The sequence below is a fragment of the Trachemys scripta genome, chromosome 2 (genome assembly GCF_013100865.1).
Source record: "Trachemys scripta elegans isolate TJP31775 chromosome 2, CAS_Tse_1.0, whole genome shotgun sequence".
NCBI classification, from domain to species: Eukaryota; Metazoa; Chordata; order Testudines; family Emydidae; genus Trachemys; species Trachemys scripta.
The window spans coordinates 227,352,818-227,374,203 of record NC_048299.1 but is presented as its reverse complement, the minus strand read 5'-3'; the positions used below and the strand labels follow the sequence as shown (position 1 = coordinate 227,374,203).

At 39.3% G+C, this 21,386-nt stretch overlaps 1 protein-coding gene across 1 annotated transcript in view; it reads right to left on the bottom strand.

The window, feature by feature from the left end:
- Positions 1-13,538: 13,538 nt before the first annotated feature.
- Positions 13,539-21,386, bottom strand: part of KCNB2 (potassium voltage-gated channel subfamily B member 2) — a 246,198-nt gene continuing 238,350 nt past the window's right edge. The window contains exon 2 of the mRNA XM_034763107.1: positions 13,539-17,842. Within this exon, the coding sequence (XP_034618998.1) occupies positions 15,671-17,842 (2,172 nt within the window). The 3' untranslated portion in view covers positions 13,539-15,670. The remainder of the gene's footprint in view (positions 17,843-21,386) is intronic.

Genomic DNA, 21,386 nt, shown 5'->3' with positions numbered 1-21,386 from the left:
ACCCTCCCATTAGGATATGGAACTACTGATAACTACTATCTGAGTACGGTCTTTCAATCAGTTGTGCACACTACCTTATAGTAATTTCATTTAGACCACATTTCCCTGAGAATGTCACTTGGGACTGTGTCAAAACCCTTACTAAAATGAAGATATACCATGTCTTCTGCTTCTCCCGATCCACTAGCTCAATAATTCTGTCAAAGAAGGAAATTAAGTTGGTTTAGCATTATTTGTTCTTGACAAATCCATGCTGGCTATTCCTTTTAATGCTATTATCCTCTCAGTGTTATAAACCGATTGTTCAATAATGTATTTTAGTATCTTTGCAGGTATCACAGTTAGGCTGACAGGTCTATAATTCCATTGATCACTTTATAAAGACAGGTATTTTGTTTGCCCTTCTCCAGTCCTCTGGCATCTCTGGGACCACCTATGCTCCATCAATTCTCAAATATAATTGCTAACGGTTCTGAGGTTACTTCAGCTAATAATTTCTTAAGTATCCTAGGATGAATTTCATCAGACCCTGCTGACTTGAATATAATTAATTCATCTAAATATTCTTTATGCTCTTCTTTCCCTATTTTGGCTTGCTTTCCTTTTCCCTTGTCATTAGTATTGTGTTAAGTATCTTGTCACAATTAATCTTTTTAGTGACGACTGAAGTGAAATAGGCATTAAACACCTCAGCCTTTTTGATATAATCAGTTACTAGCTCTCCTTCCCTACTATATAGAGGACCTGTACTTTCTTTCCTTCATCTTTCTCTTGCTCTCAAAGTATTTAAAGAACCTCTTCTTATTTCTCTTTATGTCTCTTGCTAGGTGTAACTCATTTTGTGCCTTAGCCTTTCTGATTTTATCCCTACGTGCTTGTGCTGTTCCTTAACAATTCATCTATGTTTCCACTTTTTGTAGGACTCCTTTTTGATTTTCAGATAAGTAAAGAATTCCTGATGGAGCCATATTGGCTTCTTACTATTCTTCCTCGCTCTGGGATAGTTTGCAGTTGTGCTTTTAATATGCCAGCTCTACTGAACTCCTTTATCTCTTAGATTTTCTTCCAATGGGACCTTACGTACATTCTCCGAGTTTGTTAAAGTCTGCTTTTTTTAAAGTCATTTATCCTTATTTTGCTGCTCTCACTGCTTCCTTTCCTTAGCAGAGTGAAATCGACCATTTCATGATCACTTTCACCCAAATTGCCTTCCACCTTAAGATTTGTGACAAATTCCTCCCTGTTGGTCAGAATGAAGTCTAAAGTGGCTGTCCCCCGGGTTACTTCCTCCACTTCCTGAAACAAAAAGTTGTCCCCAGTATATTCCAAGAACTTACTATAAATTTAGTGTTTTCCATATTATTTTTCCAACAGATGTCTGGGTAGCTAAAGTCTCCCATTAGTACTAGGTCTTGTGTTTTTAATACTTCTGTTATTTGTTCTAGAAATGCCTCATCCACCTCCTCTTCCTGATTTGGTGGTTTATAGTAGACTCTTTCATTTTTATCAAGGACTTTTAACTGTTCTGCCTCTCACCTTCTTTTGTCCTCAGAACAAGTGTATATGTTCTTGATGTACAATACAACACATACTCCCTTTTTTCTTGCCTGCTGTACCTCTCTGTACTGATTTTCCAGTCATGAGATTTACCAGGTCTCTGTGATGCCAATTAAGTCATAATTCAGTTTATGTATGAATATGTCCAGGTCTTCTGGTTTATTTCCTATACTCCTTGCATTTGTGTATAGACATCTAAGATGTTGAGCAAGTTCCTGCACTCATTTCCCTCTTGATGCTCCTATGCCCCTATTTTAATTTTCCATGCCCCCACCCCCAACATCTAGCCCTCTATTAAGATTGCCTTTTTTATGCTCGCCCGTGGGCTTTTGTCACCTGTCCTTTTTGAAGCTAGGTTAAAGCCCTTCACTAGGTTAGCGAGTTGGTGTGCAAAGATGCTCTTCTCCTTCTTGGTCAGATGGACCCCATCTCTTCCTAGCAGTCCTGCTTCCCAGAACAGCCTCCATGGTTGAGGAAACCGAAGCCTTCCCATCAATACCATCTGCGCAGCCATGCATTCATATCCAGGATGGGTGTCCCCCTGCCTGGATTCTTACCCTCAACCAGGCGGATGAATGGAGAACACCACCTGTGCCCGCCGCTCCTTTACCCTCGCTCCCAGAGCTTTGTATTCAATGCTGATCTGCTCAGGGTCATACTTGGCAGTACCATTAGTGGCCACATGGATGAGCAGCATAGGGCAGTGGTCAGAAGGACAGATGAGCTTTGCCAACTTTTCAGTAAAGTCTCAGATGCAGGTCCAGGCAGGCAGCACACCTTCTGGGACATCAGTTCAGATCAGCAGATGGATGCCTTGGCCCCACTCAGAAGGGAGTCCCTGATCACCAACACCCTATGTATCCTTCTCTTGTGATAGCTTTATTCCTCTAGTCTATTGCGTTCACTAATTCAACCTGCTGGGACTTCAGTGCACAGATGCACATTTGTTAGAACAAACAAATGTTGCTGTATGGCTGATTTTAGTTATTTCCGTTACATACGCTGCCTGTTGGCTAACTGTCAACATAAACACAACATGCTGTATGAACAATCAGGTTTGAATATACCAAGTAGAAAGCGGGGTTTGATAGGCCACAGTGTGCTTTAGTTGATAAGGCATATAATTAGTAGTCAGAAAACCTGGGTTCTAGCCCTGCCCTTGAAACTTACTTGTTGTGACTGTAGAAAACTTTTCTGCACCTCATTTTCCCTATCACAGAGTGGGGATAATGATGCTTACCATCCTTAGCGCATTTTGAAATCTCTGCATAAAAACACTTTAGAAGTGATTATTATTATTATATTTCCCATCTATATCCTATTTTGGGATAGAAGATTGCTCAAATCCTCATTTGGGGTCAAATCCTGAGGTCTTTATTCAATTTTTGGTCAGCTTCTAATTCACTCTTTTAAATTCAATGGTGGTTTGCCTGAATAAAGTTTAAATGGAAATTGAGTAAGGACCTTAGTGTTGGGCCCATACAGTACATTGAGGCTGCTTCTAATGACAACCTGCCTTATGGTTCGTTGCCTTTTTACTATTTTTCTCCAATGTTGACCTTTAGGTAGTGCTTCAACTTTGCTTGTTGAGTTGACTAGAGGATGATCTCTTTACCTAGAACCACTAGCCTCAATGCAGTTTGAGTTTGGTCCCTGGACATTGTTCCCTTCTTGAACGTCTGTGGCTGCTTCCGCCTTCACAGTCCTTAAGAAATATTGTTTATCTAATTCCCATCCCTGGTACATTTCAGATATGATGCTTCTCATGAAATAGCCTGGTCTAGTGCCTGTCTGCTTTCCAACATTGAATCCCCTTTGACTTCATGTTCAATTGCAGATCAATTGCACGGACACCAGGTCAATAGTGACATTTTCTGTACTTACCGTATATTAGCATCATCAAGTCCATTCCTATCAAATGCTGTGTGGGATGCAACAAGTATAATCAGTTTGCGTATGCTGCTGCATCAGTCCACAGCTCCTTTTTGGATCCTAGAGACTTTTCTGAAGTCAGTGGAAATTCCACTCACAGAGCAATGGGCATGAAAGAAGGAGCTGCTGCACTTTGTTGGCAGGGGGAAGGGGAAAGCCAGGACATAAAGGTCTCCTATGCCTGGTGCATGGGCTAGGAGATACTTTGAAACACTTGGGACTACTAAGAGTAATCACTAGATCTGATTATTTAATACAAACCAAAATCTTCTTTCTCTGTGTGCATAGTGTCGCACAGAGGGCAGGGTAGGTAAATTGGAGGAGCACTGACGGGGGTGAAGCAGGGCTTCTCTGGGGCCAGGAGAGAAAGGGAAGGTTGAAAATAAAAGAAGAGCAGAACAAAACTTACTCATCTGTGCTACCAACATCTATGTGCTTTATGCATTAAGTAGTCCTGAGGTTAAAAATCAACACAAAAAGGCTCTTCAGTACAAGAAAGTGTCTACATATGTGTTTGTACAGTACATAACACAATGGGACCCTGATCCTGAATGGGGCTTCTACAGTGATATAAACAATAATAGTAGGAATTACACATGCACATTAAAGGGCAGAATTTGGCCCTAAATCTTTATTTCATTGTTTTACAGATCAGACATAGAAATTCAAAAACAGCTTTCATTTTGGAGAGGAAAATGTTGTATGCATTCGTTTCTAAATTATATAGACTCTCTGCATATTGAAAAAAAATGAAAAAATACTTTTTCATATACAAAATATGTTTGGTTATATCAAAACTGTTATTAAAAGGAAACAAGTGCAAGTTATTCCTACTGCTGTTTTCATTTGAGTAGTTTCCAGATTATCTTTCTTTCAGAGTCGTGGGGGGGTGGAGGAAGCTGGGTTCACCCTCCATGCAGAGGATGCCAGTGTTCCAAGCATTAAGGCTGACCTTGTCAGAAGTGTGCAATAATTTTGGATGCTCAGGCTTCCTAACATTTATTTGTCAGAGGTGTCAAGCACCTAAAGTGCCTGTTAAGTTGAACTGGAATCCTGGGTGCTCAGCACCTCTGAAAATCAGCCCGTAAGTGTCTCAGTTTGGGTGTCCAAAAATCGAGGCACCCAAGATTAATGGACACTGCTGAAAATTCAAGACACTGCTAAATCTCTCTAGGCTTCCCTTTCCTCATCTGTAAAATGGGGATAATAATATTTACCCATTTGTACAGTGCGGAGGTCTTTGATCTATAAAAATGCAAGGTAGTAGTAGTAGTAGTAGTAGTAGTAATGTTAGAGAGAGAGAACAAACAGCTTAGAAGCCCTGTATTTACTTTCTTTGAAAAATAATGGATTCTGACTTCATTTGCATAGTTGTTTAATTTATTTCCTTACACATTTTCTACTAGAGCTCCCGGTATGATATTGTAAAATAATGAAATCTAAAGACACTATGGATTATTGTATTGGTATGTATGTAATGTTTAATGTAAAGTGGCTTCATGCAGAGAACTGAAATGAGACACAGATGATTCATTTACACATTTATTTACTATCCTGCTTATTCTGTCAGACTGAAATGGAGAACAATGCCATTCATTTTACAGACATTTGACATAAATCAAACAGGTATTCTGATGTTGAACAATTGTACAGACTACCACATGCATATTAATATGTTGATTGTGCAGAAATATTTAGTTGATTAGCAAAATCTAGTTTAGCAAAACAAAAAAAAAATCACATTTCCTTTTTTATGAGGTTAAAATGCAGCTGATATGGAGACATTGATACAAATACCATTAAATGTGAGAAGTTATTATACTAATGGTGTAAGGTGGGGAGCTGAAAAACAGTAAACTATTGTTAAATGGTATTATCTGCCGAAAGAAATTAAATCAAAACATTTCTAATAAATATAATAATAATGAAACAAAGCATGTTTGATGCAATTACCATTGCAAAATGCCCTGTTATAATTCCCAACTGCACCCCAAGACAAGCAACATGTGAAGCAAAAGCAGCAAATTCTCCCACAAGTCTGGGGCATTTTGTAAAGGCAGATGAATGAGGTTAGACAAGACTTATCACATTATGCCTTTATCATCTAGCGACAGTTTTTTGTAAAGAAAGAGATATGTTGTTAACAGAGCGTTTTACAATGAAATGCTGCTAATCCTGTAAAATGAAACAAGGTGAGGACACTGCAATCGTGCCGAGAGAACTTGAAAAAATACTGTTGTGCTTTTTTTTTTCTGCAGCATTCAGAGCATTCACAAAAGAATACAAAGTAAAATTCATTAAACTCAGTAAAACTAATTATAGTACATGCTACTGTACCTAATACAATAAATAACTTATAAAGATGAAATAATACATATTTTAGTTGATATTTACAAATATCTTAAAATAATAGGTTATGTCATCAACTCTCAACTTCTTTGTACACTAATCCCTAAATGTTTCATTTTATGTGCATGACTCCCCTTAACTTTAACAGGAGTTATGGCTAAAACTCTGCATAACTCTTTGAAAATACAAAGGTATAAATCCAAAACTCAGCTTCTACCAAATGTGCCCTTGATTGTCCCACAACAAGCTTTTTTATTTTTCCATTTTGCAACATGTGATAGATACTGTTTGGTTTGCCTAAAGTCAAAATAGGTTGCCCAATTCTTCAGTTCTACACAGGCAAAACTCCCATTGGCTTCCTCTATAGAGACTGCAGGAACAGGAATAATGGCCCAGATCCTCAAAAGGTATTTAGGTGCCTAACTCCCATTGGGTCTAAATACTTTTGAGGATCTGGGCCAACATATTTTGTTTTCTGAACTTCTAGCTCAAGTACCAGTATAAAATATATGTACTTCCCCCTGTAATTGTAAAAAAAGTAAACGTCATTTTTTAAACTGATGAGTCAAAGAGGTCTATCCTACACGCTCATTTCAGATGGGCACAAATATACAGTCCAAGCGCCTGATTGTCCACCACTTTGTGTAGCCATTTATACTTGTGAAAAGTAGGTGTAATGCACCTCAGGCCTGAGTCTGCTTTCATTCACACCAGTGTAAACCAAGAGTAATTCTACTGAAGACAAGGGGTTACACGCTAATGTATAGCCACCACAGGATGCCCACTCCATTAGCTCCACCAATAGCCTACCATAGCGACTTGGTAACATTTCATACTCAGTTTGCATGGGTAAATGACTACTGAAGGTGCAAAGTATTGGAGAATCAGGCCTGAAGTGCTAATCTCGACTGTCACATGATCAAACCATTAGCTAATGTCATACATGGGCTTCCTCAGTTCACTTCACTTGGAATAACTAGGAATGTAGGTGGTGAGAATTTCACTTTCACAAATGGTCAAATCCAGCTTTTCTTATGCACAAGTAGTCCCACTGATTTCAAATAGGGCAATTTGCATGAGTAAGAGGAGCAGGACCGGTCAAGGACTGCAGGATTGGCTATATCCCTGAAAAGTGATGGTTGGTATTCAGATATCTTTCCTGATGGAGAGATAAGAGGGTACTCAGATACAAATGTTTGAAGAATCAGGCCTTTCAAGAGTACACTTTTATTGTCACACTCCTGACATTTCCTGTCAGACTCTGTATAAGCACTTCAGTGTCTATACTGCAATTAAACACCGGCAGCTGGCCTGTGTCAGTTGATTTGGGCTTGCAGGGCTCGGGCTGCTGGGCTGTAAAACTGCAGTGGATGTTTGGGCTTGAGCTGGAGCCCAGGAAGAGAAAAGGGAGGGGAGAGTTGATAGCTGCCTTCAACTACCTGAAGGGGGGTTCCAAAGAGGATGGTGCTCGGCTGTTCTCAGTGGTGGCAGATGACAGAACAAGGAGCAATGGTCTCAAGTTGCAGTAGGAGAAGTAGGTTGGATATTAGGAAAAACTATTTCACTAGGAGGGTGGTGAAGCACTGGAATGGGTTACCTAGGGAGGTGTGGAATCTCCATCCTTAGAGATTTCTAAGGCCTGGCTTGACAAAGTCCTGGCAGGGATGATTTAGTTGGGGTTGGTCCTGCTTTGAGCAGGGGGTTGGACTAGATGATCTCCTGAGGTCTCTTCCAGCCCTGATATTCTATGATTCTATGACCCTATGAGGGGGCAGGGTCCAAGAGCCCAGGCTCTAGCCTGAGCCCAGATGTCTACACCACAGTTTTACAGCCCCACCACCTGAGCCCCATGAGCTCAACTCAGCTGACATGGGCCAGCCTCAGGTGTTTAATTGCAGTGTAGATATGCAAGTGTCCTTTGAAGACACTGTAATTTAGAATACTCATTTTGTTTTAGTGTTCATGCTGAGCCTTGTTCTTCCTTCTGATCACTTTGTGTGACTCCCATTGAAGTCAATGGAAGATCTAAGTGTTACCTGAGGGTAAAATTTAGCCCAATGAAATTAATTGCCCAGACTACTCTTTTGTTCAGCAGAGCTTTTATGAGTGTTTACATTAACCATAAGAGTACAGACAATACAGAGTGATGAAACATCACTATTAAATTTAATTAGCAGATTTGGACAGCATAATGTTTTATTTTGAATTAGGTGAATTCATTAGTATTGTGTTATCTGGGAAATTTTAATTAAGAAGATCAATATTCATTGGTGTGTTAGTCCCCAACTCTACAAAGGGATCAGCATGGTCCTCTATTAGCCCTCATAAAGGAAATTAAATACCAAAATAATCCTTAAAGTAATAGTACAGGGCCATATACCACTGATGTTTTAGAAGAAATCCTCATTGAAGCTAATGGGTAATTCTGCTTAAATCAGTGGGACATTTCCCAAAGGTATTTACACTCCCAGCACAGGAAACACACAGACGTCTGTTACTCCACCCTTGACTCACCCCTTTGTACTAGTATGACATCTCATATGGTATAACCATGTTCTTTGGCCTGACATCAGTGTTCAAGAAGCCATCAAGCGATGCAACCAGTATTCCCAACTACTGCCTAATATCTAATCTCTGTTCCCTAAGCAAAGTGATGGAGAAGCTGGGAAAGAGTCACCTCCAAGAACATTTGACCTGCATTAGAATCCTAGTTGTGGCACCTTAGAGACTAACACATTTATTAGAGCATAAGCTTTCGTGGGCTACTGCCCACTTCTTCGGATGCATATAGAGTGGAACATATATTGAGGAGATATATATACACACATACAGAGAGCATAAACAGGTGGGAGTTGTCTTACCAACTCTGAGAGGCCAATTAAGTAAGAGAAAATTTTTTTTGAAGTGATAATCAAGCTAGCCCAGTACAGACAGTTTGATAAGAAGTGTGAGAATACTTACAAGGGGAGATAGATTCAATGTTTGTAATGGCTCAGCCATTCCCAGTCCTTATTCAATCCTGAGTTGATTGTATCTAGTTTGCATATCAATTCCAGCTCAGCAGTCTCTCGTACATGTGCATTGGCCAAACCGGACAGTCTCTCCACAAAAGAATTAATGGACATAAATCTGACATCAGGAATCATAATACTCAAAAACCAATGGGAGAACACTTTAACCTGTCTGGCCATTCAATGACAGACCTGCGGGTGGCTATCTTACAACAGAAAAACTTCAAAAACAGACTCCAACGAGAGACTGCTGAGCTGGAATTGATATGCAAACTAGATACAATCAACTCAGGATTGAATAAGGACTGGGAATGGCTGAGCCATTACAAACATTGAATCTATCTCCCCTTGTAAGTATTCTCACACTTCTTATCAAACTGTCTATCCTGGGCTAGCTTGATTATCACTTCAAAAATTTTTTTTCTCTTACTTAATTGGCCTTTCAGAGTTGGTAAGACAACTCCCACCTGTTCATGCTCTCTGTATGTGTGTATATATATCTCCTCAATATATGTTCCACTCTATATGCATCCGAAGAAGTGGGCAGTAGCCCACGAAAGCTTATGCTCTAATAAATTTGTTAGTCTCTAAGGTGCCACAAGTACTCCTGTTCTTTTTGCGGATACAGACTAACACAGCTGCTACTCTGAAACCTGTCATTAGAATCCTAGATCCTTTTCAACTAGGGTTTAGACCACACACTGTACTGAGATGGCTTAGGTTGATGATTTCCTCTAGTCCACGGACAAGAGACAAACATCCATACTTATGCTGTATGATTTCTCAATAGCTTTCAACAGTCAACTAAAAATTGCTTCTAGTATGCCGCAAAGACCTGTTGGGGTGAGCAAATCCACTGAGCTTCTTAGAATGATCATAGAGGGTGGTGATGGGAAACTGCACCTTTGCTGCCACAGGCCTCAGTTGGGCAGTGTTGCGAGACTCTAGCCTATCTTATTCAAAATATACGTAAAACTGTTTGGAGAGAGTGTGAGACATATAGCCTCAAATACCAATAGCTAGAGATGGCATCCAGCCCTGCTTGTTCCTCAGATCAAATACTAACAATGTCACCTCCTATTTACCCAGCACCTAAAGGAGATCAGTGCCTGGATGAAAAGCAGCCATCTGAAACTAACCTCTGAGGAAATGGAAGTGACAGTGGGAAAGTGAGTCTCTTTGAAAATCTACCCAAAACCTGCTCATCAGCCTCAGGTGAGTGGATCTACCGGCACTTATCATATAAACAATCCATAGCCTTGGAATCATCCTGGCATTTTACTTCTCTGATATGCACAAATAGTAATTAAAGCCTTCCAGAAACACCAGCTTCTATTTATGCCTTTACCCCCACCTACTGTATGCTGACTTTGCCATAGTTAGACTGCTAGACTGCTACAATGCATGTGTTAACAGGAAATGAGGGCAACAGCTTTGAAACAGCTCTGTCTGGTTCAAAGTGTGGCAAGTATTCGGTGTTCTGGATACTATAGTGGTTCATCACTGAATACAGGATGAAATTTAACTCCCTTCCAAGAGAGATTACTCTGAGCATGAATCTCCTTGTTCGCAAGACAATGAATTTCTCTATATATTTGCACAGCCATATCTGTCATTTGGGGGTAATGGGAGGAGAAGCAAAGCTTAACAGTGAGTCTTTACTGTGAGTTTATTTTTCAGGAAAGTGTTCAAATATTATAATAAGCATGGTATAAATGCCCAGGTAGACACACTAGGTAGATGGAGACATAATTCACTGTTTTGAGACTCTCAATGAAGAACCATAGGAACTGTAGGTAAGTTAGGGTCAGAATTAGAGCCTTAATGTTATATTTCATACCCATATTTTCCTCATTATATATGTATAAGAACAACCGATATTTTTTTTAATTGACAACATGCCTTGTTTACTTACAGTTTCTCTGCCTTTCTTCCCCTTTATTGCATTTGCACTTTCTGGTGGACCTGGGCTGGCTACCGTGAGACAGCCTCTTTCTGCCATTGTTTCATTTAAAATGTTTTACATGATCAAATCTTTTCATTGCCATCAAAGCCAAAATTGTGCATTAATGAAAATAAACATGTAATCAGTTAGGGTGGGAGCCTTTATCAGGCTAACCTGCAACTTTCCCCATTGAATTTGCTTGCAGTTTGGCCTGATAATGACAACCGAATTGAGCCCTTGTGGCAAAGCCATTTTTAAAAGGCAGGAGCATAAGCAGTTAATGAACTACTTTGCAAGCACAAGAACTTCAAAGTTCAAATTGTTTTAAATTCAATATTCCATGAAATTCTTAAAGAGTCTAAACATTGTATTCAGGAGTCTCTCATTTCTAATTCATTTTGCTTGCAAACATAACTAATTTCTATTTCTATTTTCACTTATATATTTGGGATTTCGTTTCAGGATAAACATCATTCCAAATAGACATAAAGAACCTTAACCAAGCTGCTGATCCATATATATAAAAAACAACCATTAAAACATGCCAATGTTTTTAATCTAGAAGAAACCAGATGATATCTATTGTTAATAGGAACTAAGAAGCCAATTACTGCTTTGATTTAAAGGTTAGAAGCAAGAATACAAGGTTTTAGATACATATTTTTGCTTATGTAGTACGGCAGTGGAAATAAATAGCTGTTCAACTCAGTTGCTTTGGTGGTGTATCAGATGGCAAACCACCTCTTTAACCGTAGCAATGTTTGACTTCTACACCCAATTGTGAAATGAGAACGCAGTGCATTATATTGCTGCATCGGCATAAGGGTTCACATGTTCTATAAATGAAGTTTAAAAAGCTTTTTGTGTTTATTAAAAAAGGTGGTGTTGGTTTACACAAATTGTGTAGTGCAATAACTTTATCCTCCATATTATATTCTTAAGACCATATGTTTCCCACATAACCATAGTTTACTTATATGTATTTACTTTGCACTTTGTGCAATATATTACCTTTTACCCCTCATCTGGAATAGTATCATTTAGACAATCAGAAAATGTTCTGATTGATATGTAAATCTCTTTTAAACATGTAAGTTTGGCTAAAACATGGAAAATTAATCACAATTTTGATTCAGGATTCTGAAATCAATGTAAAAATTTTAAAAATACTCTTTGCCTATGTTTCAAAATCATCTTCATGAATGATCTTCATGTTCCAGGGATGCCAAGAACCAGACTCCAGTTTCAGTTGCACGGGTGTGCATGTAAATCTGGAGTTACCAGAGTCGCTCTGTTTATAGTGTAGAATCTGGCCCCAAAACTCTGAAAGGTCTCCTTCTATTGTAATATATGGCAAATGGGAGCAGAATTGGGTCTGAAATGGCTCAGAAATCTCAGGAAAAGCAGAAAAAAAATGTAGGTCAAGTAGTTTTGCATAATTTTAAATGTATTAATTTTACTGAATCAAATCACCCAGGACCATGCTTCCTCTGTTGGAGGAAGAGACAGGCCCAGTCCTGCAGCCTTTACTCAGGTCAATATTTTAATTTGGAGTTTTGCATGAGTTAGGTGTTCAGGACTGGGCCCCTTGTTTCTAGGCTAGGCTGGAAATGCCCACTGTGCAAGCCTGTGTTCCTGGAAATATAATTCAGCATGATCAACACTGTGCTACGTGAACTAGACTATCATAAAGAACATTTCTAAAGCCTGATCCTTCTGCCCTCAAGATTTCTAAAATTACTGTGACTGTTATTAATGAGAACTGCATTGGCTTTGCCTGTTCAATTCCAAGCTTCTGTGCTTCTCTGAAAATGTTTCAAATACGATGGCCAATAAGGGCCCGGTCTTGTGATCTTTACTCAGTCAAAGCTTTCATTGACTTTACTAGGGGCCAAATCTCAAAGTCCTTACTTTGGTTTTATTCAGTCCTAATTTTGCCAAACTGCCATTGGTTTCAATGGGAATTTGCCTGCACAAGACATGAGGGCTTGATTCTACACCCACTGAGTTCTCAATGACTTTACTAGGAGCAGAATCAGGCCTTGATAAAGGACTGATTTAACTCAGGGGATACTTAAGGATTAAAGCTCCAATGAGCTCCACATGGTCATACTCCTGCTCCTTTACAGAAAGCCACTGCCTTCAAAGGGGCTCTGACCATGTTCAGAGGTCCACCTGTGTGGAGCACATTGCGGCATCAGAACCCTAGACCTGGGGGTTTGCCTGAACAGTCATTAACTTGAATGGGAGTTTTCCCTAGGTTAAGACTAAAGGACTGGGCTCCATTTGGACTAAACTTGGTTTTCTTTTTGTGGGCTAGAACCTAAAGGCAGATCAAATAGGATTGTGTGATTTCACAAAACTATAAATAGAAAATACGTACTGACCAACACTTTAGGCATATAAAATGGACTGGCATTTAGTCTGAGTCATTGAAAATATCTACCAGTAAACAATAAAAATAAATATAGAAGATTAACGACTAGCAAACATTCAAGAGATAAGTTTTGGAACAGTGAAACAAATGGTTGAAAAGTGTTCAGCAGAGTGCCGTAGAAATAGGTAGAATTATATGTAGGAATAGGGTTACCTGGACTGCAACTAAGGACAGAAACAGCATTTTTATTTTGAGAATTAATGACCAGACACTGATTGGGAGAAATGATATCGTACACCAAGGTTTCAAATCACACAAGAAACACTTGGACTCATTTGGTAAAAAAAAAAAAAAAAAGTCCTTAAAAGACCAACAATTAAAGATTTTCCTATTTTAAACCAAGGAACTATGCTGTGCTTATTATTTGGTCCAGCCAATTGAATAGGTATTTGGGGTTCTATCTTGCAGCCCTTACATGGGTAAGACCTGAGTAAGCTCTGCATGATCAGCTCTGTAATCTTTTGGGGAAGGCAGCTTTGTAACAAAAATGTCCTCTCTTCTAAGAGAAGTACATCATGGACCAGGCTGTTCCACTCACTTAAGAGAGGGGCAACTTTGCTTAAGTGAATGGAATCACATGGCTGGATCCTCAGCTTCTGTAAATTGGCCAGGATCCACTGAGATCAAGAGAGCTATGCTGATTTACACCAGCTCTCTCTCTCAAGTACTTTTATGGCTCCCATTACCACAGTATGTCAGAGCCTCATTAGCTTTAATATATTTTTCCTTACAAGACCTCTGTGAGAATTGTTCTTCCTATTTTACAGATGGGGAACTGAGGCACAGAGGGGGTAAGTGACTTGCCTAAAGTCACACAGGAAGTTTGTGGTAGAACAAGGGACTGAGCCTGAGTCTCTCAAGTACAAGGCTACCTCCCTAACCACTGGAAAATCCTTCATTTCAGGCAAGGAGCTGGTCCACATCATTGTAAGACCACTGTCAGTAAGAAGAGCATCAGGCTCTATATTTTTGAAGTAATCAGAGGAAAATATCAAAATGAAATTATTTGTTTTTCACAAGGAAAAATATTGGCTAGTTTACATTATTGTGAATCTGCTTATTCACCAGACATATGGGGATTTATGAAGTGAAAAAATCTACTGGAGAAAAAATGAATAGCTTCATTCATGCAGAGCTTCATTGGTGCATTATAAGCTAGGTTTGGGTTCAGCATCTTTCCCAAGGCTGAGACAGAGCTCAAGTACACCCTAAAAATAAAGATGCTTTGGCATCGGGGGGGAATGGGGTGGCTGATATTTTCCTTTCATTAAATGCTTTTTTTCTGTTGATCCATGGAGTGGCAATGAAAACAGCCTTCAAGATAACTGCTCCTCTGCCCTCCAGCTGGACCATGGACACCATAGTTAAAGAGAAAAGAGAACTGTAGGTTAAAGGGGGAAAATGCTAAAAAAGGGCCCCCAGGAGATCATCAAATAAAACAAAAGAAAGAAAAAAATTCTTCAGCAAAAATAAGAATTGAAAATAATTGTATTGAGAGTGAGAACTCTTTGGATATAAACTGTTTCATTCTTGATGGGCATTTGGCCCTATTTATTGCCACAGCAATAATTGTATGGTTTGTATTCTTATTTTATGATGGGGCATTGTTATAAATTATCAAATTTTGGCAGTGCTTATATAAAATATCAAATGCTTCAATTCTGGTCATTAAATCTTTACTTTTCTCAAGAATCCTTAATTTAAATTACAAATGCAACAACAAAGTTTATGCAAATAAAAAATACTATGATTTACAGCACAGATAAACTAAAAATACTGAAGTCCCTTAAATAAACAGATATACTCATGAGCTTTTTAACAGAAAGCAAGATATGTGAGATGCTTTAAGCAGAAGTTGCAATTTTGCAACATAAGTCTGTACAAATCCTCCAAGCAATGTGCTGTGAAGGAAGTACCTGTGTCCCAGGAAACTTGATGTCCACAGATTCTTGATAACAGTAGCTCTCCCCCCAACCCCAAACTATTTACAAATATATTCATTTTGCAAGCTCAAAGCACCTTGTTTCACATCATTATGAATGCATGCATTGACTTTTAATCCTTTCATGTGCAAATTCTAAAACTCATTGTAACCAAGAGAAAAAAAAGTTCACAGAATTTAAAATCTGTCTACAATCATAAAGTGAAAGGATCAAAAATGTCAGACTTTGCAGAACACTGGCTCCTAACAGAATTCTCTTTATTTTACTCACTGTTCTTGAGTCTTTTTTTTCTCCCTTTTTGTTTGTTTGTTACAAAAAGCAGTCTTGGAACTCTTTACTTAAACAGTACATAAACTAAACAACTCTTCATGCCATGCAAAAATAACAATTTTATGCACTTTTTTTTGTTTTTTGTTTTGAGGCTTCCATGTTTCAGTTCACAGGCATTACTAACTGTGGTTTTAAGAAGAGTTTTTTTTATTGCTTTTGTGACTAGTCACATGCTGGTTTCACGTGTGGGACAATAACCAGTTTCTCCTGGATTTGCATGAATTTCTGGAGCAAATAAATGGTTTTCCATTTTGTAACTTTCTTGGTTAATGTCCTTCTTTACTTCACTCCCAGCATGGTAAATGTCTTGAGTACAGTTGTGACCCATGCTTTTGGGTGAAGAAGAGCTGACTCTTGGCTCATCTGTTAAATGGGTGCCATCATTGTGTTTGTCCCCAAAGCAATTTGTTTTGATATCCTGCTTCTTTTCGTGTTTCACACCAGAGATCTCCATGAAGTCTTCTTCTTCTTCAGTGTCTATTTCAGTGAAGCTTCTCCTCTCCTTTGAAGGGAAAGTGAAACGCTTTTGTTTGGGAAACAGAGGGGATGATCTTTTAGGAGGTCCCTGGCAAAGCATCGAGGCATCGGCACCCAGCATGATGGGTCTTTCACCTTGGGGTGAATTCTCTTCTAAAAGAATGGTGCTAATATGCTGAGATGTAGACTGTGTAAAGTCTGCTCCTGCTGTTACTGGCAATGGCCTCACAGTGCTTGGTGGAGTTTGTGGAGCACTGCCTCTGTTTTCCTTAAAGTTAACTTTAAGTGATCTAGGTTTTAATGGATTGTTACCTTTTAGAGAACTTTTGGGGCTTTCCATGGCACTGTCAAAATGCAAATGACCATGCAGGACAGTTTGGGAGCCACAACCATCATTGTTTGCAGCTGTGTCAATTGGCTTATAGTCAAAAGTGACATCTCTAGGGGCAAGCATTTTCTCTCTTGTGAGTGATACAAATTGAGAACTCTTTGTTTTTTGGTTGTCCTCTAGATTAACAGAGTCACTCGGGAATCTCATTTGCAGGTGAGAGCCAAGGTAAGGAGGAAGGGGTGACCTTTCTGTTTCTGTGAAGTCAGTTGCACAACTGGTGAAGCTATCAATACTAGATGTGCTTCTCATGTCTGTTATTACATCTGTATGTCCAGCTGGCAACTGATCTCTTTGCCCAGTAACCTCTTCCATTTCTATTTCTTCCTCATACTCAGGTGGTTTTACTGGCTGATCTTGGTAGCCAGCATTAAGATTAGGCTGAGACTGAGTTTTAGTAATTTCATTATATAACATCTCTAATTTTTGAGCACTCAGGTGTTGTGGGCTGGAAGCAGCATCAGCGGCATTATTCAATTGCTCATGGGAGCCCTGCTGACTAACTTCCTGATATTTGTTCTCGTAAGACTTATTTGAACTAGTTTCAGACATTGTCCTTCTGGCCCACTTCCACCTGCTTGGAGATAAGTGGTTATCATCAGGTGTATCCTTTGAATTGGCTGGATCGCCAGGCTTTCCTGTGTCCACTGCTACATCAATGAGTTCCATACTGCGCGCAAAAGCATCTTTCAGGTTCATGGAGATAATGCTTCCATTTCTTTTAGCTCGCTCAAGGGCCTCTCTTCTTTTAATGGCCTTTTCCTGCCGTTTTTGCTCTTTGTAAAACTCAGAGAAGTTATTCACAATGATTGGTATGGGCAAGGCTATTACCAGCACTCCAGCAATGCAACACAGTCCTCCAACTATTTTTCCGAGTAGAGTCTTAGGATAAATGTCACCATATCCTACAGTGGTCATAGTGATGGTAGCCCACCAAAACGATGCTGGGATACTAGTAAACTTTGTAGCATCTTCATCCTTTTCAGCAAAAAACACAAGGCTGGAAAAGATCATTATTCCCATTGCTAAAAATAATATCAACAAACCCAATTCATTGTAACTCCGCCTGAGAGTGAAACCTAAAGACTGAAGGCCTGTTGAATGCCTGGCAAGTTTAAGGATTCTTAGTATCCTCATAATACGAAATATCTGAACCACACGTCTGACGTTTTGGAACTGCAGCACACTTTTGTTGGACTCTGTGAGGAAAATGGTGACATAATATGGCAAAATGGCCAGTAAATCAATCACATTTAATGGACCTTTGAAGAACTTCCACTTATTTGGTGAGGACAGGAAACGCAGAAGGTACTCCATAGTAAACCAAGCAATACACACAGCTTCAACATGTGCTAATTGGGGGTTGTCATTTGGTTGTCCAAATTCATCTATTTCTTGAAGCTCAGGTAGTGTATTGAGAGACAAAGCAATGGTTGACAGTACGATGAACAGAATGGATACAATGGCCAAAATCTGTAAAACAAAATAAACAAGGCTCTGGTTAGCAACCCATCCTGGAAGTTAAAAGTAAAGGTATTTGTAAGTGGTTGCTTGTATTCTTTAAAAAATGTGTTATGTGCTCCAAATAAAGTCAAAGTTATCTAAATTTTTTCTTTTACTTTTTCTTTCTTTCTTTTATTTGATTTTCACAAAGAAAAACTCTAGATTTACCCACATCAAGTCAAATACTGCTTCTCTTACTGACTCCAGAGGGTCTACTTATGACTAAGGTGAGCATGATTTGCCCTATAATTTTAAAATAAAAAGGTTGATATTCATTAATGCAAATTAACTCTACAGGCAAAGAATATAAAATGCCACAGTTTCTATAATTGTGTTAAATATTCATCTTTTAGCATTCAGCATTAAATGTAATTATTTTAAACCTTACTCACTGGTGAGAAACTGAATGGCTGATTGTGATGGGGTGTACGACCCCATACTGGGCTTGAAGGGGTTAAAGGGCTGTACTGGGCCCAGATAGCCCCACCTCTCCAGACCTGCAGAGCATGCTCCAACTGAAGAAAGAGTTGAAAAGGGAGCAACCCATCACAGAAGGAGGGAGGCTGGGGAGGAGGACAGACTCTCCATGAAGGTTCTTGACAAGGATGCCTTCCAGAGGGAGGAAGACTATGTGTTGAACCTGGTTGGGTTGACGGTTTTGGTTGCCTTTTCTTTTTGCCTCATATCAGACTGGAGGAGAAAGGCAGACGGTAGGAAGTGACCCAGGGAGGGTAACTCAGAAGGCACCTTCAGGGGCCAGACATGGTTCAGAGCCTGGTTGAGTGTGTGGGTCGAGGCTCCCCTGCCAACGACCCCTATTACAGGAGGGACATAGACTTCCTGCCGCCTGAGTGCACCTCTGATTAAGAGAAGGACTGCAAATCCTACCCACAGAGAGGATGGCGCTAAGAATGGTAACTACGAGGCCACCTTACCCCACCAAGCACCCTATTACACTGATTAACATGTTCAGAAATTAATCATGCAATTTAGTTAATTTAATAATTCATAGTGCTCACATCTCTCATTTCATCACATATAAAATCAAACATCAATTTTTAAACTAGAAAAGTCTAAACAAGGAAAGAAAAAGAAATGCCTTAAGAGCCTGATCCTGCATCGCTGTGATGCCTATGACAGTTTGGGCGCACTTAAAGAATGAAGGAAATGGCCATTTGATTAGGCAAAAGCTTGGTTGAGAAGTATAACCTTATACAGTAGGCTGAAGGCAAACAAAATCAAGTTCTCACAGATCATTGTATGGAACAAGTTCCACAGATTGTTGTGGAAATGGCTTGATCTCAGTCTAAGGAGAAACATTTTGCCATTAATTTTAATGGGAAACAGGAATTTCAGTGTCTTGTAGCTTTCATTTTGTGAGGAATATCTGGTCATTTTTCTTCAGATAGTTAGCATTATGAGAAAAGAACAGAATATATTACAGAATTTAATGGTTTTAGCATTTAGTTCAATTATTTGTAAGATAAAGGAATATGGGCAGCCTTGAAATTATTTATGAAAGTTTAACAGTTATGAGAAACAAATCTATAGAAGTACTTTATTTGGAAAAGCATATTTTTTAAAAAAAGCCATAAGTAACTCAAGGTTTCCATTAGAAGTACTAATGTTAATTATTTTCTGCTTTACTATTTAATTGATGCTCAGTCAAAAAGCCTTTGTTCTCATTTCTCAGAAATGGTTCATTTAAAACCATATTTTGGTGTTTGGTGTTCTTCCAAAGATACAATAAGGCAGTCGGAAGTGCTCTAATATACAAAAAATGTGGAGTGCAATACAACAATATACAAATCTGTCCTACATGTGACGGCTGACTCATTGACCCCAATGGAAATAACAGAGGTAGGGGCCATTGGCTTGGGCTAGCTCATACTTTGAGAGGTACACCAGTCTTTTCAAGTCGGGCTGTAACTTACAGCAGACTCTGCTCTCTAAACACAAACAAAAAAGGCCACAGAGGTCTGAGAGTCATTCCCAGATACAATCCCCAGTTTTTTTTCCAACTCAGAATAATGCAGAATAAACATACAAAGTAGAACCCATCACCCATGTTTTGGAGTAACCCAGGCAGGTTTGCATCTCTCCAGAGTTTCTCCTGTCAACCCTCTTCCTTCTAAGGAGAACCATTTATATTAGGGCAATAAGAGCCATCTACTTGTGCTCAATGAATCCTGAACCATCTCTTTTGGTCTTCCTTCGACCCACAGTCCAAGCAGAGGGAGGAAAGAAGCTGTGCTCTAATTAACCTGGGCTGTATGTATCATTACACCTCTATTCAGGGCATTGCTAGGGGGCCTGTTCTCAATAGAAAGTCATCCCACTTCCCATTCAGGGAAAAGAAGTGAACATTAGCAAACTGCTACAGGATGGTAAGAGAACATGGAAGGGATAAGATTGCATAGCCAGGTACCAATAAGTGGTCCTAGAACTGAAATCCTTCATGGCTTGAGGTCAGTTATCAAAGGAATGGATTCCCAAGCAAATCATATTGCAGTGCAACCACTCCTCACTCAACTGTGAGACATGCCTTATCTATGTTAGAATATCAGGTTTCCCTGTGTAAAGGTTTGAAGCGTAAATAAAGCCTGAGTTATTGCACATACCTCAGCATCCTAGAATAACATCATTGTAGCTTGCACATCCTTGGGTTCTATAAAATATTTAATAACACTATAATTTTATTTTAAAAATTTGAAGGAAAAATAAATACATAATCAATGTGGCCAAGGTAGGAACTGTGAAGTTGTTAACAACATGCACTGTGCAACTGGGAGCTACTGTCAGCCAAATTGATTGCTTCCTCATTTCAGCCTGCCGCAGAATATAAAGACTAGTATATGACATAGCCAGGTAGTACATGACAGAGTTATATTGAGATAATAAAATAATGAAAGCAGCATTTGTCTAATTTGTCATCAGACCTCGCTTTAGTTAGGGGATGCTGGCCAGGATATAGGGGTTATCTTGTGAACTTTTCAAAATGTGCAGTAGGACCGGAGAAGGGAAGATCTCATCTGAGGAATGGGTGACTCTGAAGTACAGCACCCCTTCTAATACTGCACTGTTAGCATTATATGCAAGAACAAACCCTTTTCTAGGACTTGGACACATGACCTTCTTGTCCAGAGAAGAGAGTGCAACTTAGTGAATCAAGTAAAAAGCAACAGAGGGTCCTTTGGCACCTTTAAGACTAACAGAAGTATTGGGAGCATAAGCTTTCGTGGGTAAGAACCTCACTTCTTCAGATGCAAGAAGTGAGGTTCTTACCCACGAAAGCTTATGCTCCCAATACTTCTGTTAGTCTTAAAGGTGCCAAAGGACCCTCTGTTGCTTTTTACTTGATTCACTAAGTTGCACTCTCTTCTCTGGACAAGAAGGTCATGTGTCCAAGTCCTAGAAAAGGGTTTGTTCTTGCATATAATGCTAACAGTGCAGTATTAGAAGGGGTGCTGTACTTCAGAGTCACCCATTCCTCAGATGAGATCTTCCCTTCTCC